Here is a 22,789-nt window from a genome sequence, read left to right as displayed (position 1 = left end):
CGTGGGGCTGAGCGAGGACGGGCGGCACTTTGCCTGCGACCTGACGGGTGAAGGGAGAGACGCTCGAGCTGGGAAGGAAGAGCAAGTGGACAGCGGGCTGGGTCCGGCTGCTCCTCCTCAAGCTCTCCTTGGCTCTCTCTGGCACACTACAGGCATGTCTGGCACGCCTTGGGAAATGAGCTGGTTCCCCAGCCTAGCGGCCTTCATCGCCTTCTCTGCTTTGCTGTGGTTGCTGCCGTTGGTGTTTGTCTACTGCCTCGTGGTGACCAGGCCCAAGCCCCAGGTAGGAGTCAGTGCTGGTGCTGATCCGAGCCCTGGCCGGCAGGGTGGGGGGTCAGCAGGGGCCCGGGAGCAGCCCCAGGGGTGGGCTGGAGGGGCCCTGCCCGGCAGGGGAGGCCGTTTCCCAGCCAGGCCCTGGCCAGCCTGGGCCAGGAGGCTCGGGGCAGGCACAGGTTCGGCCATGGCCACTCGGGTGTTTGATGGTTTGGCTGGGGCGGCAGGGAACGTTCCTGTCTCACGCGCTGCTTTCCGTGCCTGTGTAGGAAGGGAGGCGGAGGAAGCGCCGGCGCAGAGGCAACAAGGGGAATGCCAGAGGTGAGCAGCCCCTGGGCAAGGGCCGGTGCCCTGCAAAGACACCCCCTGGCCCCACGTGCCCAGCACCCCATCCAGGGGTGCCCCATCCACTCACTCTGTCTCCTCTGCCTGCAGCCTTTGTCCTCCTGGAGCCTTTACACACCTTGAATACCCAGTAAGTGGATCCGTCCCCCATGAAGCACGATAGCCCCCTCCGTAGTCCCCCAGGGAGGTTCTGTTAACACTGCCCTCTGCCCCTCTGCAGCTGTCCCCCCATAGAGCCGGATATGGATCCCGTGTATGAAATAGTCCATCAGTTCAACAAGACCATCGAGGACTTAAAAAGATACTTGGACACGTGAGGCCACTGAGGAGGGGATGGGGACAGGGACGGGGGGCATGCCTGGGGGCAACCACTTGGGGAGGGCATGGGGAAATCCGTGGGTGTAAAAGGTGAAGGGCGATGCCCTTCTGGAGGCAATGACCTCCGTGGCGCAGAGCTGACGGTGTCCCCTCTTTTTCCTGGGGCAGAGGGAGATGCTGTGGCCAGCAGGCCAGGAGGGGCCCTCAGGCACACACTGGGTGGGACCCCACGGCAATGACGCAGCCTGCCGACTCCTGCAGAGTGGGAGAGAGAGCTCCAGGGTGCTCGGGAGTGCTGGGCTCAGGCTTCCCCTCCTCCTCCTCTTACAGGTGCAACTGGGAGACACCTGAGGGCAGCAACAACTCCTGGACTTCCATCACAGACAGTGAAGTTGCGTCCTCTCCAAGTGTCTCTCTGTCCTCTTCGAGAGAAGACCTCCACTCTTGCATCATGGCGAGCGAAGCCAGCTCCTCCACAGAGGTGTCTTTGTCACCTTTGAGAGAAGATCCCCCCAATTCCGTCATGAGTTGTGAAGCCAGCTCCTCTGCAGAGGTGTCCCTGTCCCCTTCGGGTGACAAGGCCCCCGCTTGCATCGTGGCGTGCAATATTGGCTCATCGTCACCGGCATCTCTCCCCACTCTTCTGGATGAAGCAGATATGGCTCATGCCTCCAGTGTCCAGCCTGGCCTGGGGCATCCCAGGGCTGGCCCGGAGGAACAGCCTGGCCCAGCAACTCACCCACCCTGTGGGGAAGAGGCGGCCAGCTGCCTTGTGGTCGGCAGCATGCAGCAGCACCAGCAAGACCTCGAGATCCAGACGGCTGCTCCTGCTCTACCTCCAGAGGTGCCCGACGTCCACTCCAGGGAAATGGAGATGCCTCTCCACCACAACAAAGGCCAGGAGACCTTGGAGGGCCTCGTCTCAGAATCCAAACTGGAGCAGGAACCAGGCCTGCGAGCCAACGTGGATGAGACTCTGCAGGATGTCCCAGCCTCAGCTCTTCCATCACCTCAGCGACCAGAAGAGCGTGACGTGATGGTGGTTCCCATTGTGCCGGACCTGCCCTTCCTGGATGAGGCTGTGAAAAGGGAACTAGAGTATCACATTGTTAAAATGAAGATCCAGAGGCGCTATGGGCTGCAAATGAGGATCCTGGAATGTGAGCAGAGCTTTGAAAACCTCATTTTGAGATAAAAAACCTCTCAGCCTTTCCCTCCGCAGAGGCACCCTGGGCTGCCCTACCGCTGCCCCTTCCAGCACTGGAACATGCACGCTTGGACCAGGAAGTCGGCACAACAGCCCCCTGGACTGCAAGAAGAGGCCACAGTGCTTGTGGATGAATGCCTGCTAAGGATGCAGGCTCTGGTCCACTGTGGGCCAGCAGCGTGGGGGAAGAAAAGGAAGCATGGGGGAACAGCCAGCAGAGGCACAGCCAGCAAGGACACCCTACCAGGAACAGGGAACAGGAAAGGAACAGGGCCCTGGGATATAATGGGATGTGCACGGTCCTTCCCCTTCTGGCCAGGCCGAGTGGGCACTGCCACAAAGCGGAGAGTATTTGCTGTTCAAGAATGTGCTAAGTTTGTTGATTTCCTGAGCTCATACAGCTAATCTAAAAGAGAATAAAAAACTACAAGTCCAGACTTGGGGCACCAGCAGTCTGTCTATGACTTGAGTCGTTCTTGCTCTGCTCTATGAAGGGTTTGGAGGTGGCTTACACAAATGGTAGTTGTACCTGCCAAAGAGAAGGGAAACAGGAGTCAGGTTTCCAAGAGAAGCTACAGATCAAGACAGAAAAGAAAGTTTACCATCCCTGTTTTCTCAAGGGGAAACCAAAGGCTATGGGCAGAAATTCTGAGCTGCTTTAAGAGGTTTCTGCCCCTCGGATCTGCCAGGACCACTGTGCACATAGTGTCTTCCTCAGTTCTGTCAGAAGGATGAAGGTTTCAAAATGTACATATTAAGAAGCTTTAGGCTGACAGGGATCATTTGACAGGACTAGGCTAAGGACCAGCTGTGCTGGCCATTGTCCAGCGCTGGGGTGACTGTCGCCTCCCTCGGTTCGGCTCAGCTCAGGGAGGGTCTTTAGCCCCCGTTGTCCCTGCATCACAAATGTTGCCATAGCTGAGTGCTGGTGACACCAGAGCTGGTGAAAGGCTGACAGCCCCGTGTCACGCCTGCGTCACAAACACGGGCGGAATTTGTACGTGGGGCTGAGCGAGGACGGGCGGCACTTTGCCTGCGACCTGACGGGTGAAGGGAGAGACGCTCGAGCTGGGAAGGAAGAGCAAGTGGACAGCGGGCTGGGTCCGGCTGCTCCTCCTCAAGCTCTCCTTGGCTCTCTCTGGCACACTACAGGCATGTCTGGCACGCCTTGGGAAATGAGCTGGTTCCCCAGCCTAGCGGCCTTCATCGCCTTCTCTGCTTTGCTGTGGTTGCTGCCGTTGGTGTTTGTCTACCGCCTCGCGGTGACCAGGCCCAAGCCCCAGGTAGGAGTCAGTGCTGGTGCTGATCCGAGCCCTGGCCGGCAGGGTGGGGGGTCAGCAGGGGCCCGGGAGCAGCCCCAGGGGTGGGCTGGAGGGGCCCTGCCCGGCAGGGGAGGCCGTTTCCCAGCCAGGCCCTGGCCAGCCTGGGCCAGGAGGCTCGGGGCAGGCACAGGTTCGGCCATGGCCACTCGGGTGTTTGATGGTTTGGCTGGGGCGGCAGGGAACGTTCCTGTCTCACGCGCTGCTTTCCGTGCCTGTGTAGGAAGGGAGGCGGAGGAAGCGCCGGCGCAGAGGCAACAAGGGGAATGCCAGAGGTGAGCAGCCCCTGGGCAAGGGCCGGTGCCCTGCAAAGACACCCCCTGGCCCCACGTGCCCAGCACCCCATCCAGGGGTGCCCCATCCACTCACTCTGTCTCCTCTGCCTGCAGCCTTTGTCCTCCTGGAGCCTTTACACACCTTGAATACCCAGTAAGTGGATCCGTCCCCCATGAAGCACGATAGCCCCCTCCGTAGTCCCCCAGGGAGGTTCTGTTAACACTGCCCTCTGCCCCTCTGCAGCTGTCCCCCCATAGAGCCGGATATGGATCCCGTGTATGAAATAGTCCATCAGTTCAACAAGACCATCGAGGACTTAAAAAGATACTTGGACACGTGAGGCCACTGAGGAGGGGATGGGGACAGGGACGGGGGGCATGCCTGGGGGCAACCACTTGGGGAGGGCATGGGGAAATCCGTGGGTGTAAAAGGTGAAGGGCGATGCCCTTCTGGAGGCAATGACCTCCGTGGCGCAGAGCTGACGGTGTCCCCTCTTTTTCCTGGGGCAGAGGGAGATGCTGTGGCCAGCAGGCCAGGAGGGGCCCTCAGGCACACACTGGGTGGGACCCCACGGCAATGACGCAGCCTGCCGACTCCTGCAGAGTGGGAGAGAGAGCTCCAGGGTGCTCGGGAGTGCTGGGCTCAGGCTTCCCCTCCTCCTCCTCTTACAGGTGCAACTGGGAGACACCTGAGGGCAGCAACAACTCCTGGACTTCCATCACAGACAGTGAAGTTGCGTCCTCTCCAAGTGTCTCTCTGTCCTCTTCGAGAGAAGACCTCCACTCTTGCATCATGGCGAGCGAAGCCAGCTCCTCCACAGAGGTGTCTTTGTCACCTTTGAGAGAAGATCCCCCCAATTCCGTCATGAGTTGTGAAGCCAGCTCCTCTGCAGAGGTGTCCCTGTCCCCTTCGGGTGACAAGGCCCCCGCTTGCATCGTGGCGTGCAATATTGGCTCATCGTCACCGGCATCTCTCCCCACTCTTCTGGATGAAGCAGATATGGCTCATGCCTCCAGTGTCCAGCCTGGCCTGGGGCATCCCAGGGCTGGCCCGGAGGAACAGCCTGGCCCAGCAACTCACCCACCCTGTGGGGAAGAGGCGGCCAGCTGCCTTGTGGTCGGCAGCATGCAGCAGCACCAGCAAGACCTCGAGATCCAGACGGCTGCTCCTGCTCTACCTCCAGAGGTGCCCGACGTCCACTCCAGGGAAATGGAGATGCCTCTCCACCACAACAAAGGCCAGGAGACCTTGGAGGGCCTCGTCTCAGAATCCAAACTGGAGCAGGAACCAGGCCTGCGAGCCAACGTGGATGAGACTCTGCAGGATGTCCCAGCCTCAGCTCTTCCATCACCTCAGCGACCAGAAGAGCGTGACGTGATGGTGGTTCCCATTGTGCCGGACCTGCCCTTCCTGGATGAGGCTGTGAAAAGGGAACTAGAGTATCACATTGTTAAAATGAAGATCCAGAGGCGCTATGGGCTGCAAATGAGGATCCTGGAATGTGAGCAGAGCTTTGAAAACCTCATTTTGAGATAAAAAACCTCTCAGCCTTTCCCTCCGCAGAGGCACCCTGGGCTGCCCTACCGCTGCCCCTTCCAGCACTGGAACATGCACGCTTGGACCAGGAAGTCGGCACAACAGCCCCCTGGACTGCAAGAAGAGGCCACAGTGCTTGTGGATGAATGCCTGCTAAGGATGCAGGCTCTGGTCCACTGTGGGCCAGCAGCGTGGGGGAAGAAAAGGAAGCATGGGGGAACAGCCAGCAGAGGCACAGCCAGCAAGGACACCCTACCAGGAACAGGGAACAGGAAAGGAACAGGGCCCTGGGATATAATGGGATGTGCACGGTCCTTCCCCTTCTGGCCAGGCCGAGTGGGCACTGCCACAAAGCGGAGAGTATTTGCTGTTCAAGAATGTGCTAAGTTTGTTGATTTCCTGAGCTCATACAGCTAATCTAAAAGAGAATAAAAAACTACAAGTCCAGACTTGGGGCACCAGCAGTCTGTCTATGACTTGAGTCGTTCTTGCTCTGCTCTATGAAGGGTTTGGAGGTGGCTTACACAAATGGTAGTTGTACCTGCCAAAGAGAAGGGAAACAGGAGTCAGGTTTCCAAGAGAAGCTACAGATCAAGACAGAAAAGAAAGTTTACCATCCCTGTTTTCTCAAGGGGAAACCAAAGGCTATGGGCAGAAATTCTGAGCTGCTTTAAGAGGTTTCTGCCCCTCGGATCTGCCAGGACCACTGTGCACATAGTGTCTTCCTCAGTTCTGTCAGAAGGATGAAGGTTTCAAAATGTACATATTAAGAAGCTTTAGGCTGACAGGGATCATTTGACAGGACTAGGCTAAGGACCAGCTACACATGAAATAACACCTGCAGATTTGAGGAGGTAGGACCCAAAAATTCTCACCCAAGCTGTGTCAATAGGAAGCAGAAACGGACTTGAGGCAGTAACCTTAAAATTCACTTCAGCCGCATCATTACAAGGGTGAGCCATGTCTGCCTGAGGCTGTGGTATCTCCTGAAAGCACTCCATGCTGAGGACAGACAAACTGTTATACTACATCAAGCAGTATAGAGGTTATACCACCTGGAGGTGGTAGGTAAGTGTCCCTTCAGGAGCTAGGCAAGTTGGTTGGTGTTGCAGCATGGTGAGGCAGCCAGTCTGCTCTTAGTTCCAGAAAGAGCTTGTGGGCTCTGCACAATGTTGTGTTGTGCAGGTACACTCTATTAGTCCTAAACCCCCAAAAAACAACATGGAAGTGACAGCAGATGTAACGTCACAACAGCACATGCATCTCTGTCTGTGTCATCCCCCCCTCACTAACCTGTAGCAAACACTACACATCAAGGTTATCCCCCTAGATCTCCAGCTGACCCGGGCTTTATACCCCCAGCAGTAGGTGTGTCATGTTATAAGGGGCGGAGACAAGGGAGGGTCGACCCTTAACTCTTTCCGTACAGCACGTGATCTTCCGGTCGCCAGCCCTTATCTTTACTACATTTCCCCCTCCCTTAGCTCCAGTAGTTCTGGATCTTGCTGGGGAAGCTGCGTGTAAAATAATCGATATATGGTAAGACTTATACAGACACGCATCCGTTACGTTCATAGATTTTGCCCAGTCCAGCCAGTAGTTCGTCGCGGCTCCCTCATTACTCCCCCACACCATCAGGATGCATAGGGAAATGGTAACCTGTCAAGATAAGACTCAATAGATTGATTAATGTCTATACGGTCGAATATTTCGACTGGGTACCCATTCTAGCGTCCCTTTCTCGGTTTGCACACACGCATACCCACGTCCCAAGCAACGGAGGGAATAAGGGCCCCCCATTCACGGGTTTGCAGGTCCCGTACTTGAACCAAAGGGTAAGGCCCTTCGTTCTCATCGAGCCGGAAATGTGCCTGGGTTGCAGTCTGGGTTTTATAGGTGTTCCCTCGAATGGTATGATTTAAGGTAATTAGTGCCGTCGTCAACAGACGCTGTGCCCGAAATAAGGGAGGGTCAAGGGGAGGGGGAACCCCTGTTCCTGGGCTTATCTTTTCCCCCTCCCTAAGTCGGTCGAGTAACTCTTTTAATGTGCGGTGCGCGCGTTCTACAATGCTTTGGCCCGTACTGTTACAGGGAATGCCATGACTCAACTGAATATCCCAGCGCGCGCAAAAGTCCTTTGTCTTCTTGCTGACATATGCCGCTCCATTATCTGTTTTAATTTTTTGTGGGATGCCAAGTTGCGCCATACAGTCCTGCCAATGTAAAATAACTGAGAGAGCATTTTGTTTAGCATGCATAGTCGCTAAAATAACTCCACTGCAGGTATCAACTGTGACATGCAGATACTTACGTGGATTAAAGGGTTCATAAATCGTAACATCAGACTGCCATATTTGGTTGGGCTGCAACCCTCGAGGGTTTACCCCTGCCTCCCAGAGGGGACCTTTGGAACACACAGGACAAGCAGCAATCACAGAGCGAGCATCTTGCAACGTAATGCCAGCGAGCCTAGCTAAACCGCGAGCTCCACAGTGGAGGAGCTCATGCAGGCGGAAAGCTCGCCTTAGGTTAGAAGTTTCTTCAACCGCCAGTACGCTCTTTGCTAAGCTGTCCGCTATTTCATTCCCAGCAGAAAGAAAACTCGGTATGGAACTATGACTATTAACATGGATAGGACAGACAGGAGCGGTTCTCATTTGCAGTGCGGTGAGCAACATTCCGGCAATCTCTGACGTTGCCCCAAGTGCCCATCGGCACTTCTTCAGTAACTTATATACATAGCAAGAGTCTGTGATTAGATCCAAGGCCTCTTCGGGCCATTGAGTGAGAGCCATCCATACTGCTTTGGCCTCAAGATACTGCACGGATTGCCCTTGATCTTGATAACTAATGTGGGTCCACTGACCATCCTCCTGCCATGTAACGACAGCTTTCCCAGTAATCGATGACGCGTCGGTAAAAACTGTGCGGCCTCTGGTGGGTTGTTCAACTATGGCACTAGCTGGCAAAAAATGGAGTACCTGGATTATCTCCCCACAGGGGTGTGGTCTTAGACCTTCAATACGACCCGTAAATTCAGCTATCGCCGCTTGCAGGAGCCCCACTTGTGGAAGTACCAACTCCCACTGTGCCAAAAAACAGGGCAATGCGATGACCTCCGGGTCCTTCCCTGTTAAGTGTTGAGTTTGCCTCCGACAGCGGAGAATAAGCTGGGATAATAATGTTGGCCAAGAAATTAAAGCCGTCTTTGGTTTGCCTTGATACAACCAAGCAAAAGGCCAGCCTTTTTCACCATTATTTTGAATTAGTAAACCATGGCCAGCGGTATCGGTCATGTAAATCAGGGCAGTGACCGGTTGTTCAGGTGTAAATCGAGCGAGACCCCAATGCTGGGCTCGCTCCATAATTGTCCTAAGAATCTCCTGATGGTTTCTTGAAAGAGTCCTTGGAGCTAGGGGGGAATCTCCTCCTTTCAGGAGTTGATATAAGGTAGTCATTTCTGCCTCAGATATTGGAATAAAGTTTCTAAGCCACAATAGTTGTCCAATTAATTTTTGTGCCTCATGGAGCGTTGTCACTGTAGTCCGAATTTCAAATGATTGCGCTGTCACGCTTCGTGGCCTCAGTTGAGTACCTAAATACTTTACTGCACGCCCTACCTGTGTTTTCCGAGGCTCAATGTGTAATCCATGTCGCTCCAAACTGACTATCAGCTGCACGCGTGCCTTTTCCAGTAACTCCTCTTGGTTGGACGCCAATAACACGTCATCCATGTAATGGAAAATGATGACCGTAGGGAAATTTTCTCGAATAGGGCGTATCGCAGCAGCTACAGCAATTTGACACAAGACTGGTGAGTTTTTCATGCCCTGGGGTAACACCTTCCATTGATATCTGGCGCACGGGTGTTGATTGTTAGGCTCAGGAACAGTAAAGGCAAAGCGTACTCTATCTTCTTCATGCAAAGGAACACTAAAAAAGCAATCTCTAATATCTATAACCACTATTTGATAGTCAGGTGGAATCATGGCCGGAGAAGGGAGGCCCGCTTGTAGCGGACCCATGTCTTGTATACATGCATTAACTGCGCGTAGATCATGTAGCAGTCGCCACGCTCCCGATTTTTTCTTTATCACGAAAATGGGGGTGTTCCAGGGACTTGTAGAGGGTTCGATGTGTCCTGCGTCAAGTTCTCGTTGTACCAATTGTCGAACAGCCGCCCTCTTTTCCTCTGTCAATGGCCACTGCTCTACCCACACTGGTTTATCTGTCAACCAGGTGAGTTTTAATGGGCGGACACAGGCAGTGGCCATTATGATAAATTTGTACGCAGCACTATATTCATCTTCTGCAAGCAACATCGTCCCAAGATGACAATGGGTAACTCAGCAATGACAGGGTTACACCATGCTACCCTAGCTTGTCCAGATTCCGGATCCTTCAACATAATTTGCATTGGGTTCCTGCTTTGATGCGAGGTCTGCATGCCTCCCACGCCTTGCAGCGAACCTCTCAGTTCGAGTGGCCAATCATCTGGCCATAGATGTGATGGGATTACTGTAACATCCGCTCCTGTATCTAAAAGGGCTCTTAACACGAGGCGTGGTGTTCCCCCCAACTCTGGGAGCCATGGGGTAACTATAATATCTACTTCTGGTCGTGTGGTCATGTTTAGGGTGAGTGCCACATACGGCGAGGCTCTATCCCCAGCCTCCTCTATTGCGCGCTCCCATCTCCCCAAGGCAGCTGAGTTGGATATTGCATCATTGGGACCGCAGGCGACTGTGCTGGTCCCGGGGAAGGAGAGACTCCCTGTGCCATACATTGCGCTGCTGTCGTCGGGCCTGTTGAGCTGATCACTGGGGCAGGCGGGGATGGCACGGCCCTCAGCCATCCCCTCTTCTCGTTTCCCCAGCCTGGTCTCCTTTGCTGACTCCCCGATTTGCACTGTCGAGCTCTGTGGCCTAGTCGCCCACAGCGCCAGCATCGTAGGTCTCTCTCTCCTTCCCCTGTTCCGGGGGTGTTTATTTTTGAAGGGCATTGTCGCGCCATGTGTCCTTGCCCCCCACACTTATGGCACATAAGTCGTGCGCCGCGGCAGGCCGCATGGACTGCGGCCACTACCGGTTGCATACTTTGCGCCTGTTCCTGTTCCAGCACATAACGAATCATCTGTGAAAGCGTGGTCCCTATGGGTAACTGTCTTAGCAACACTGCAGTTTGTGGGTTTGCTTGCGTACGTGCACAGTCAAGCAATATTGCCTCCTTAGCCTGCTCAGGAAGTCGAGCAACCTGGAGCGCCGCTTGCAGCCGGTCTAAAAACTTTGTGAAGGGCTCACTTAACGATTGCCGTATTTGGACCCATGGAGGCTCCCTTTTATCAAGAGCTGCGATGATGCGTATTGCTTCCTGGGCAGCTTTCGAAGATGCAGCAAAATCGCGCCCCCGCATTCGCTGAGCCTGTGCCTGAGGAGTTGCGAACTGCCCTTCACCCATCAGCTGCTCTAAAGTCACTCCTGCCATGGGATGGTTGGCCTGTTGCGCCTCAATAACAACTTGGGTGCACCGATTCCTCCACTCCTCCCTAAACAATACCATCATCGAGGGGGTCAATACGGCCCGCATCAACTGAATGATATCAAAAGGTGCAAGCGGCGTTGCAAAAACACAGTCTAATAGGACTTGGGTCTCTGGGGAATTTAATCCATGACTTTTCACCGTTGTGACCAATTCTTTCACCAACTTTGCATCTAACGGTTGCCACTCATATCCTCCACCTGGGGCTGCTCGGATAGGAAATGCTTGAATCGGAGGGGCCTGGAATCGCACTCCTTCCAAGACACAATTTTTTGCAATCATCTGCCAATCTGTCCCGTTTGCCCTCTCTTTCGGCATTCCCCCTGGCATAAGACTTTCCGCATTTGCCACCACCCCTCTCAATCGGCTGATCAATGCCTCGAGTTCCCTTGAAACCTCGTTAGTCCATCTCGGAAGCGGGGGCGGATGAGCAACAATCGAGGATCCCTCGTCACCCCCTTCGCCCTCACTGCTATCAGAGCTCATGGGGTAATCGTGTACAGGCTCCCTCCACTGTGAGGGAATACCAGTTTGATTTCCCATTGCCCCAGGGATAGGGGTTCCCTCTGGTGGCTCAGGTATCACTGACAGTGCCGGGGGAGCCCTACCACCCCCCCTCGATGTCCTGCGCTCCGCTCTCTGTGTGTCCAGCACTCGTCGATCACTGGGATACAATGGGGCGTCCTCAGGTGTTTTGCCTTCTTTTTCTCCTTCCCGCCATCTTCCTTCACGTAGTTCACGATACTGCTGGGATCCCACATCAGCCCCCGGGACCCAATCCAGCAACCTATCAGTCAGCTCCCTTTCCACACATTGTTGCAACTCGCCCCAGGGGTATTGAGGAAGTGGTAGATCCACCGGTGCAGGAGGTGCCGAAGGTTCCGTGGGCGGCCGCTCTAAACTCCCCACTTGTATCGGGAACACCTTTCCCGACTCCTTTGTTCCCGCTGCACCATAGTCTCCCTGCACCTCCCCTTCCTCCGTTGGCTCAGCCCCCAGTAACAACGGTTCCGTCTGTGTCCCACAGGCCACTCCTTCCCAGCCAGCCTGTGTCCCCTCCGAAACTAAACTTGTTGGCTTTTCGTTCCCAGGAGATTCCTGCCCCATCAGCACACCACGTGCAGCAGGTCGGCGCCGCCTTGCCGCAAACCCCCGCTTGAGCACCCTTGTCGTTACCGACTTTAGTACCTTTATGAGTTCCGCGAGCTCCATCGCTGTTGCCTGATCACATCGGGGTCACCACTGTGTAGCAAACACTACACATGAAGGTTATCCCCCTAGATCTCCAGCCGACCCGGGCTTTATACCCCCAGCAGTAGGCGTGTCATGTTATAAGGGGCGGAGACAAGGGAGGGTCGACCCTTAACTCTTTCCGTACAGCACGTGATCTTCCGGTCGCCAGCCCTTATCTTTACTACACTAACCCAAATCACTGCTGTTTTAGCTGCCCCTTCTGTGAGCTCCTGATTTGTATCCTTTGTTCCAGGCATTCATTTGCAACATAAGCAGTTGATCCCACTAAGTCTAACACACGCAATGGCTCTTGGGTTCCCTGAGCTGCTAAACAGCCTTACTGCTCTGTCCAGCCCCGACGCTTCCTGGCAGGCTGGCAGAGCACAGTCCGTGACGTTGGCACGATGGTCCCATTCCACAGGGAAAAGGTTGTCAAGGCTGCTCATGCAGAATGATCCTACTGTCCAGAAGCTGTGGGTGCATTTTCACCTCAACCTGGCAAATCCTGCTGGGACCCTGCCAGGATCCTTACAAAACAACCGCTTGCTCATTTGCCTGGATAGCAGCTCTCAGAAGAGTGGAGCAAGGGTTGGCAAGGACAGCTTTTTTGCTTGAGAGTCAGTTTCATTGCAGGGGAAACGTTTGTTCCAGATGGGCCTGAAGGCAAGCCATGGGAGAAATACCCCATTTCAAGGGCTGGGTTGAGGGAACAGACAGCTGCACTGCTGGTGAGCAGGGCACTTGCACAGATGAGGAATATGTCACCAGCATTTAAGCTGCCAACACCTCTGGGTCTCTGGCACTGGAACCAGCTCTAGCAAGGAGGGCAAACAACTCGTGTCAGTCACCAATACCTGCGTTTACATGGGCAGAGGAAGCATCTGTCACTGCTTGAGGGAAAGGCAGAACGAGTCCATCTGAGGTTGCTGACAAGCAGATGATCGCAAGCCGGTCGTTTCTTAAAGCCGGATCTCCCCATGTGCTTAGAACTGCATGGCATTCAGGGTGTTGCAAGAATTAGTTAAAATTCCTGCATGTGATCAAACAGCAGTTCCCAATAAAATAGCAAGAGCACCTGAAATGGGACATAGAAGCAAGATTAAGGATCTGGCAGTCCCATAAGAGAGAGCACACTTGGTCTTCTGCTAGAGGGACTGAACTGGGAAACTGGAGAATGGAGCCAGGGTGTGGGTGTTACACCTCTCTCCAGGTCACTGAGTAAAGTAAGTCTGCTCTGCAGCTCAGTTGCCCTCAAAAAATGAGGGAAGTCTACCCTGCCTCCAATCCTGCCCTCTCAGTGCCATCTACTTAAGCCTATAAAAGTATTGCAGAAAACCTCTCTTGCATTGCATTCATACACTACACAAGTAGCTGGGGTGGGCTTCATCTGACCAAATGTACCCACTTTAGTCATCCAGGAATCCCTCCATCGGTTGTTTAGGATTGTTCTCCTCATCCTAAAGAAGCCACCTAAATCAGGTCATGTGAATTGTTCCCTGAAACAGCTGTTTCTCTCCATTGGCAAAAGGAAACCCAGGGTGGTATCTGAAACCAGGAAAAAGCTTTTCTAGTTCTCAGAGTGTAAAAGTAGCAGAGGTTCATATTTCACAGATACCTGAATGGTCATGAGGAGTAAGTTGCAACCCAATAGACAAATGCCTAATGTGACAAAGAAAACTTTGCCACTAATTACGATTTAGCAAAACAGTCCACCCTCATGGCAAGGATACACAAATGCTGCATTTCCTCTCCAGATAAAGCAGAGAGAAAAAGCAAAGGAAGAGGAGCCATCTGCTGCAAGACCCAGAGAGTCCATGCCAAATGGGATAGACAAGATGACTTTCAGCCTTTAAACCACCCTGTAGCGTGGATAAGAGAAGTCCTGATCAAGTTCTCTCATGCTGATCTGAGAGATTTCATGTTACAGTGTGGCAAATATAAGAGGTTCTCCTACAGCTCTGAAAACTTGGCTGTGATTGCTTACAAAAGATGTAAGTGACTTTTCTCACAAAATCCTCCCCTGCCCCCCAGAAATGTCACTGCACCAGAAAAACACAGCTTGCTTCTAGAAGAAGAAAACAAACAGTTCACACTAAGGCAAGCCAGAAATATCCTTGGGCTGGCACACAAGGAAAATGATGCCACATGGGGACAGGATAATGATGGACAAGATGAATGGCATCATCATGATCTGGCACCACTCTTGCACATGTTTGTGGTTTGCTACAAGGCACTACAGAGGGATGGAACAAAAGCACAATACTTTCCCGGTGATTTGATCTCACTGTTGAATGAACAAGGCCATCTTTCAGATTCTCAGGCTTTTAACTATTTGCAAAAATATCAGAAGAGCAGCCTGACAATTGTGAGAAGGGGGCTGGCTTCAAAGGATATTAGGAACAAGCAGGGAGTCTCTCAGGAATGCAAGAAAGGGACTTGCAGAGTCTAAAACACCACACACCAACGTGGGCCGGACCTCATGAACAAAAAGGGACAAAAGGGAAAGAAAGGGTGTGGAGTAACATCTGAGGATAAATTAGGCAAAGCCTGAAAGCAAAAATACTACTTTATCATGTTTTAACCAGGGTACCATGGTTCAATGTGTGGACAAGCTAGGTGGCTAAATGGGGATGAGCACAGGACTGGAAAGGACAGTGTCTGAGGGAAAAAGAAGTCAAGGAGTTTGATGCACTTGAATCAGGGACTAAATGACCTCTATCCCAAATATCATAGGTATGCATATTGTACAGGAAACTAGGTCTGGTAGCAAGTGTGTCCGAACAAATCTATCGAGGAAGGATGGCTTTCTGGGTGGCATCCAGGGCTTGGCTTTCTGAGCCTAAGAAACGAGAGGCTAAGAAGGTCTGTTAACTGCTTTCTATAAATACAGCGGGAGGAAGGGGGAAGCAAACAGAGGAGAGGAAAGGATACATTTAACCTAAAGCACAGCGTTGGCAGGAGAACAAATAGGTACAGATTGTCCACAAATATACTTAGGCTGAAAATTAGAAGGCTTCTTGCCTCTAAAGTGATCAGGATCTCTTCCAAAGGCAAAAAATAACATTTCTTTGAAAACAGACTTTCAAGCTGAATTCTTTCAAAAGCTTATAAAAGAGATTTCTTTGATAGCAGGGGAGTTCACTAGTGAGCTGAAAGGTCTCTTGTTCTAAAAACAGCTGGCTAGATCCAGAATAGTTATAAGAAGGTTGTTTAAAAATATTTATTTTGCATGCTTAACTAGAAATCATTCAGCAGGAAATTATGCAAAACCCCATTGGTCCCACCATTGACTTCAGTGAAGTCAAGCCCTGTTTGTGAATCTCCAACTCACCTATCACTACTTCAGCTCCCTGAGAGCAAAGGAAATGGGGAGAAGAGCCCCACAGAGCTGACACAAAAATCGACAAATGCATTTCTTCCCCAAGACCATATGGGACAAGACAGAAAAAGATCTGGCCTTCATATGCTCTACTGTGGAGCAGCAGAGCTGTTCGGAGAGTGCCACCAGCACCTTGGTTCTTCCGAAATCAGTGCCTGCACAGAGTTACTCCAGTGTTTCAGGTTTACGCTGCACCTTATTCTGCAGTAACCTCACTCCCTGCAGAAGTCTACTGGAGTTGGCCAGTGCTACCTGCTAGTCAGGTGCCCCTGACTGCTGTCTGAATATTGATGCTGCGTCGAGGTACACAGAACAAAAGCAGGGAGGGACACCTAACATATGCAAATCTTTGAAGCTGCAAATGACTTTGAAAGAAAACCACTAATGGTTAATATGCCAAGTGACAGCAGTCAGAAGGCAAAGTGCCAAATTTTCCTTGCATTTCCCGTGGAGCCCAAACTCTTTCCCAAGGCAGCAGCTTTGGAGGGGGATATAGGTGAGCATTTGACACATGCACTAGTTTGGGCAGTAAGAGTTGTTAATAACTTTTGGAAAAAACAGTCTACTTGCTCCCTGTTCCTTTCCAGTCATTTTCACTGCCTCATTTGCCGAGACTTTTTATTATGATAGAACATTTTGTGTGGCTTATTTTGTGTTGAGATATTTTAGCACGTTGTTCAAGACACAGCACTTTGCGTTTGAAATAAATGCTGTGGTGTACTTTTCTGGATTTTTTTTTAAACTGTGGCAGATGACTAACCAGCCGACCTGCACTTTCTCAGAGCATTCACTTTTGTTAGATCTGTATAGGATGAGACATGGTGGCATCTGGTTTGTACCTCCAGCCATGGACAGATACCCCATTCTTTAGCAGAAATTCAGAAATACCTTTTCTTTACATGGGGATTCCGTCAATTCTAAACACTACTGAAGCAGTGCCAGCATCAGGGCCTACTGTAGGCAGCAGAAGCTTCAATTTGCACTGGAGCAGTTTCTCCTGCCACACAAGGTGCCACTCTCCTGTTCTACAGCAGCAGCCTGTCCTCAGAGAGCTATGCCTTTTGCTGAAGACAGTGCTGGAGCTGGGACAAACCTTCAGCACAAAAATCTGCAGCAAGAAACCTACCACAAACAGAGATAGTTTGGGGATCTTGCCAGGGGGAAGCAATGGGCAGAGCAGTCAGAACACCACTTCTGAGGGGAAAAAACACTCCAGATTAGAAGTTATTCCGGATCAGCTAAGGGTGTTCTGAGTGCAGCCCTTACCTGAGTCCAGACTCATTTCCCTGTCTAAACAAGCTGGACTGAGCTCTCTGAACCTACGTGCTGCTGAAGCCCCAGTAACGAGAGGCCTGGATTTTCTGTAATCTCAGGCAATTCATCCACTGTCTGCCCTTGGCCAGAGCAGCTTTGCTGAAATAAATGAAGCAGCTAGAGCAGGTTGAACCTGCAGGGTTGTGAAGGGGCTGCCAAGGAAAGGTGAGGGCCTCCAACAGCTTTCAGTCCTGGTCACTTCTGTATGTGAGCCCTAGGTAGTGGGTGTCTGTTTTGGACCTGTTGTTCTGGCTAGGGTGAGGGGTGGGTGAGGGTGAGGGTTAGGTGGTAGAGCAAGTACAGAGCCCCAGTGCTGGTGGGGCTGTGAAGGGGCTTTCCAGGATCTGAAGTAGAGACTTTCTGGTCTCAAATCCACAGGGTCTCGTTCTTCCCTGCTTTTAAAGATGGATGCTACATCTGTCTTTTCCAAAGCTGCAAAGCTTGTCCACGTGCTCCATGAGCTCTATAAAATAAACCCTAATGGTTTAGAAATTCATCTTGCTGGCCCTTAGGTATCCTAGAGCGCATTTCATCAGACCCTTCCTCATTTGAATCCATCTAATCTGCCTGGATTTAAAGCCTTAAATATGATGTCTTAGATGCCTTTCAAAAGCAGAAAGCTTTTGGTTCCTATGCAGAGCACCACTGACTTCAGGCTAGTTACCCACAAATCTGTACTTCTTATTACCATCAAATTGAGGTAGAGAAGTATTTCAGAGTCATATCAGCATTTGAAAGAGCCTGAAGATCCTGAGCAAAAGGGATACATTATCACCCTGAGTGAGAATTTTCACTTTTGTAATTTTTTACAGACTTTACTGAATCAGATGCTCCAAATCTGTCCTATTTTTTACTGGAAATTACTATTTCTTTTCCTGTCCCGATTTATTGTTATTGTCTATTTGCCTTTAGCACACCAGTCCAAAGACTGTTTATTGTGGGAAGCATGCACAAGACTCTTCCCCATTCAAATTGAGTACTTTGGGTTTTGTTTAGAAATGCTGCTCAGCAGATTTCTGCCATTTCAGGTAGTATCATAAACATCTCTGTGTTCAGAGGCTGTGAGAATTTGTTGTAACACTTAATTCACTGCTAGAAGATGCCCAAAATAGAGCAGATGAGCCTGATATAAAAGTCAACATACAGCAGAATCAGCAGTATAACTCTACCGTAAGAAATTGGAACTTGTTTCAATTTGAGCGAAGGGAAGAAGTGACTTGCTCAGCTTTGAACTAACTTTTAAGTCAGTCTGCCTGCTTTCACATGACAGAAATAAATAAAAACAAAGGTAAGCCCCTGATGTTTTTATTCAACTAGGGTTCATGATTAAAGCTAAAGTTAACAACCTACTTAAAAATATAAAGTTACTACATTGAGGCAAATGAATGAACTCTCAACTTTGAGATGAAAAGGCGTTTCTCCAGACGCTGGGGATCAGTGACCCCGAGCACTGCAGGATCTAAACATCTCTTGCAAATTTGTTTTTCAACAAGCCCTGACTTGCAAATTAGCAGAACTGCAAGTCCCACTTGGAGCACATGAGCAGCAGCAAGCACTTGAGTTACAACTGTAGATTTAAAAATGTTTAACAAAATGGCGGTTCCCTGCCATAAAATGGTAGCCAGAACAAAGCCAAAGTGTGACTCTTGCACCAGTGCTCCTCCACCGAGCCATGATAACCAATTCACTGTACCCACAAAGGGAAACAGTCACAGAAACCCCCTTGGAGGCTCCAGCAAGAGTCCTGCCACTGGAGGAATACGCAGTATGACCCTTGACAGCCATAAATGATGCTCCAGGTTTAGTCCTCTGCTCTGCCCACCCCACCCCACTCCCCAGGAAGTTCTCCACACTGAGCATGTTTGGTTGCTCTCAGTTCTGGCTCAATTTGCCTTTATCACCAATAAGTTTCACCTGATCCAATGCACAGAAGTTAGAGGCAGTTTTCTTCTCAGCTGCCCAACCTCCACCCGTTAACACAACAGCAGAGCCAACATACAGTAATTTTTTTCCATTGTCCACCAGTCTGATTCTTGAAGGGTTTCCAAAAGCTTACATGCAAAGGCAACAAATACCCTTTCTGAGCATTTGCAAGGTAACACATTGGCTTGTGAGTTCAGGCAATTTAAACAAATAAAAAACCACACTCCTTTTTTGGGGAAGTCTCATCCTTTTCCCTTGTTCTTCCATGCACCTGCTAAGTTTTGGCATTTGAAAATTGGCTTGGCTGAGGACAAAAAAATGCCAGCCAGGCTTTTTCAGAGAGTGCCATATACACTGTGAGAGGTATTTCAGACTCACACGAGGAAATCTCTGTGTGGCGAACACTGTCCCATCAGCTGGTGCAATGTGATTGCCACTAATGCTGACAGCTGAACAGAAAAATCTGGGAGCCCTCATCTGTACCATAGACAAAGCATACTTCTACAAAAATGTTTGGTTTTCATTTATAGAACAGGGCATGTCATGTATCTGTCCTCAAAGGTCTTTTATGATCAGCGGGTATACCAAACTTAGAAGACATTTAAAACGTGTACTGTGGCACTCTGCTTTAGATCCAGTAGTACTCCATATTTCTATGAACAGTTTGGACGATGAACAAGACGATATACTTTAAAAATTTGCTGGCAACAAGAACATCCCAGTAGATAAGTTCAGAGATCAAAAAGCTTGAAAAAAAATCAGAAATAAACCAAACTCTGCAAGATATAATTCAGTACGTACACAGGCAAAATACCAAACTTGAGAAGGATGAACCAGATGCACAGACACAAATGAGGAACACGTAGGTTGGCAGCAGTGCAGCAAAAGAGGGCCTGGATTTATAATAGATCAGAAAATAAAGATGCGTCAACAATACGAGGCGCTCTGAGACAGGAGATAATTATTCTGCTCTGCCCTACACTGGAAAAGCCTCAAGTAGACCACTGTGGCTCAATTAGAAAGAACATAGATAAACTGGGGAGACTACAGCGCAGCAGTCAGAATGATGATTCAAAACTATGACCTACGGGCAAAGGCTGAAGAATCAGGGTTTGCTTTGTCTAATAAAGGGAAATCTTAAGGGGTTAAAAATGGAGCTTTCCATTATGTAGAAAGGATAATACAGAGTTTTTCCCCAGGTAAAGTGGGAGAAAGATAGAACAAAGTTATGTTTTCAGTAAGAGAAATGTGGGTAGGTTATTGCATACCTGCGCAGGTGTTAGACCCCTTGACATAAACGAGAGATTTTAGACAGACTAGATATGCTTAATTCCTTGTCAGTATTAATTATGCTTAATCCCATTCACAGAGAGTTGCACTGCTGGGGCTATGCCTGTCTGGATTCGTATCTGAGCCTACACCGAGCACAGCATCCTGAACAGACGGAGTTAGTGCCGGACAGCCGAGAGGGACCAGGAATGAAGAGCTGCAGCGATCTGGGCTGGATGCGTGTGTGATCCTCTGCTCTGCTAAAAGCAAAGCTCATGTGTGGCCTTACCTAAATCCTGTATCTGACCATATGGGAAAGAGAGCACGTGCCATGTGGGAACTGCCTTCGTGACTTACAGGAAAGTTTCTTGCCTGTTCTTCTGGAGAGGGAGAGTATTTTGTTGTGGGATAGGCGAGTGAAAAAAAAAAAAAGGGGAAGTTCTTTAAACCAAGAAGATTGCTGCACCATGTAGGCAAATCTTGGTTTTGTAATGCAAGTAACCATTTGAAACAAGGCCACGACTGCTCTTAGTAACACTGGTGGTTTTTTACAGCAAATAGCTACTTCCAACAGTATCCTGTTCTGGCATAGCCAAAGCATGACACAGAGCAGTATTTATTGAATTTCTGTCCTAATAACCCCCAAGAGCTTGAAATCTGCCAGGGCAAGAGCTTACTAATACCTGCAACACACTCCTACTATTGCTGAAGGGAGTTAAAAGGCTTGGAAACTTAGCAGGTGCATGGAAGGACGAGGGAAAAGGATGAGGTGTCCCCAAAAAAGGAGTGATTTTTTTTTAAATGACCTGAACTCACAAGCCAATGTGAGAATGCAAATCCACCCTAAAACGCAGCAGATATAACTTGCATCTTCTTGCTGGAGTTGCATCCAACTGTGCTGCACCCCGGTGTGAGAGTTGTCTTTGTCCTGCATTGCCCTGTCCCATGTAGCAGCAAGAGACTCAGACCAAAATCTTTCAACCAAGTTGAGTGATCAGCTTCTGCAAAGCAGTTATTTCTAGGCAGTAGCCTTGATCTCCATGGGCTGTTGGCATAAGAAAGGTTTGGCTGTGTGAAAAGGGATAAAGATACAGGTCCTGAAACATTTTGTCTGAAACAACCTGGGAATGTTCCTCCATGCTGTGAGCAACCCGGCACTCAATCATCTGAAGTAGCTGCTCTGACAGGATTTTAAGTCCCCATAATTAGGTCTTTCACATAAAAATCCAAAGCACAGCCTTTCAGTTTTAAATAGTTCTCGCCTGTATTCACCCTGCTGCCTGGGTTTTGTGCTGCTCTGCCTTGTGTCTGTGGAGGCTGTGTCATTATCCACCCACAGCAGCAGCAGAAAATTTTCTTGGGCCTGAACCTAACTTTTGTTTTAGTTCAGTTTCTGACACCTCACTCCCACTCCTGCCCTCGGGAACAACTCCTAGAGAGGGTGAGTCACTTCACAGGTTGTGAAGATGGAAATGAGAAGCTCATTCTGGCTCCAGCACCTTCCTAAAACAGTTTGCGCAGTCTCAGGGCGTACACAGGTGCAGCCCCTGGAGCACTGCAGCCAGCAGAGAGACCTTTCCCTATCTCTGACTGGGGAGCCCAAAGGAGCCAGGCTTTGCAGAAGGTCTCAAGCATTTCCCCGATTTCCCCAGCACGCACACACAAACACAGACCACATTCACTCTTCCATGCCCTCTCCCAGCTAAGGTGCGACTGCAAACGGGAAGGCATAAGCCTATGGAGACGGGCAGCAGGCAAAGAGTCAGCTGAGGGCTGTGGGAGTTGTTGGTACCTTCTGCTCTGGCTTTCACAGAGCTCCTTCCCTCTCCCTTACCCGAGCTTGCTCACGTGGTTTCATCGTCTATCTCTGTCCTAGAGGTCTCCTCACTGCCACGCTCCGCATTGCTTTCCTGGCAGCATCTCAATCGCAGAGAAGTCCCAAGACGTGAGTACCTGGGAAGGTGGCGATGGTGCTGTTGACCACCTCTAAGCCCCTGGCATGGTGAGAGGATAGCGGGGAGGCCTCCAGCTGGCAGCTGCCAGCTGGGAACTTGCTGTGGACAGAGGAGGCAGATAGCTGGCAGCTGATAGATAGCTCCACAAACAGCAGTAAGCTGATTTTAAAGACTTTTTAAAGATTGGAGAGAGTTAATGATAAGGTCTAAACACAATCTGCCTTCTGAAGGAGAGCTCATGTTCGAAGCAGGAGCCTTTTGGACAACTTTAATGGCAAATAATCATGACTCTCATCCTTGACACACAAGTTGTTGATGTGGCTGTATGAGCTTCAGGCTGCTTCAAAGAGGGGTGACAATTTAAATGTCCTAAACACACATGAAAATGAGGATTATTCACAGAAAAGCGACATAAGGCTAACCTAATTGGCTTACTGTGCCTGCAAGATTATTTGTCTAGTGATGGATAATTGTCAGAATATTTAGAATTATGGTTTGGAAAAGCATAAGAGATCTGGACATCAGTCTGAACCCTCTGAACCCTCCCTTTGCAAATGAAGGCTGGCAGCCTCACACAACTGGGCTTTCCTGTTGAGTCCCCTGGCACTACTGTGTGTGTTCCTGGCTAGACGTGCCGTGAGTGAAACCTCTCCTGTGTGAACGTGGCAGCCGTGCTTGCAGTCTTAGCCAGGAAAGCAAACAAAACTGAAATGCATATGTTATCTGACGACTTCTAAACTTCAAAAGCATTTAAGGTTAAGCTGGGATGTTGGGATATAGATATGCATTAAAAAATAGCAGCAGTTGGAAAGGCAGAGAAAAGAAGCTTCCTGTGGTTGGGGTTTTTTCCCCCCAGACTGGATTTCCTGTCCAAGTACACCCAGCATCAGGAGAAAGGCACAAC

The 22,789-nt window shown here is 50.4% G+C and overlaps 2 protein-coding genes across 2 annotated transcripts; both read left to right on the top strand.

The window, feature by feature from the left end:
* Window positions 1–860: 860 nt before the first annotated feature.
* LOC148053488 (uncharacterized) lies at window positions 861–2,131 on the top strand. The gene is made up of 3 exons (XM_087776408.1): window positions 861–931; window positions 1,267–1,417; window positions 1,490–2,131. The coding sequence occupies exons 1-3, from the start codon at window positions 861–863 to the stop codon at window positions 2,129–2,131; spliced, it is 864 nt and encodes a 287-aa protein (XP_087632534.1).
* A 1,872-nt stretch (window positions 2,132–4,003) lies between these two features.
* On the top strand, window positions 4,004–5,274 carry LOC148053487 (uncharacterized). The gene is made up of 3 exons (XM_087776407.1): window positions 4,004–4,074; window positions 4,410–4,560; window positions 4,633–5,274. The coding sequence occupies exons 1-3, from the start codon at window positions 4,004–4,006 to the stop codon at window positions 5,272–5,274; spliced, it is 864 nt and encodes a 287-aa protein (XP_087632533.1).
* The last annotated feature ends 17,515 nt before the right edge of the window (window positions 5,275–22,789 follow it).

This window comes from Nipponia nippon, unplaced genomic scaffold (genome assembly GCF_047370975.1).
Source record: "Nipponia nippon isolate SJK-2023a ecotype South Korea unplaced genomic scaffold, ASM4737097v1 scaffold_4, whole genome shotgun sequence".
Taxonomy (NCBI): Eukaryota; Metazoa; Chordata; class Aves; order Pelecaniformes; family Threskiornithidae; genus Nipponia; species Nipponia nippon.
The sequence above is the reverse complement of the archived record's forward strand: the minus strand, read 5'-3'. Positions and strand labels throughout refer to the sequence as shown.

Excerpts from the sequence above, each read along its gene's own strand:
- LOC148053487 (XM_087776407.1), top strand. The coding sequence starts at position 4,004 with ATGGATCCCGTGTATGAAATAGTCCATCAGTTCAACAAGACCATCGAG. Across the intron at positions 4,075-4,409 it reads TTAAAAAGATACTTGGACAC|GTGCAACTGGGAGACACCTG; the intron begins GTGAGGCCACTG and ends CTCCTCTTACAG. Across the intron at positions 4,561-4,632 it reads AAGCCAGCTCCTCCACAGAG|GTGTCCCTGTCCCCTTCGGG; the intron begins GTGTCTTTGTCA and ends TCCTCTGCAGAG.
- LOC148053488 (XM_087776408.1), top strand. The coding sequence starts at position 861 with ATGGATCCCGTGTATGAAATAGTCCATCAGTTCAACAAGACCATCGAG. Across the intron at positions 932-1,266 it reads TTAAAAAGATACTTGGACAC|GTGCAACTGGGAGACACCTG; the intron begins GTGAGGCCACTG and ends CTCCTCTTACAG. Across the intron at positions 1,418-1,489 it reads AAGCCAGCTCCTCCACAGAG|GTGTCCCTGTCCCCTTCGGG; the intron begins GTGTCTTTGTCA and ends TCCTCTGCAGAG.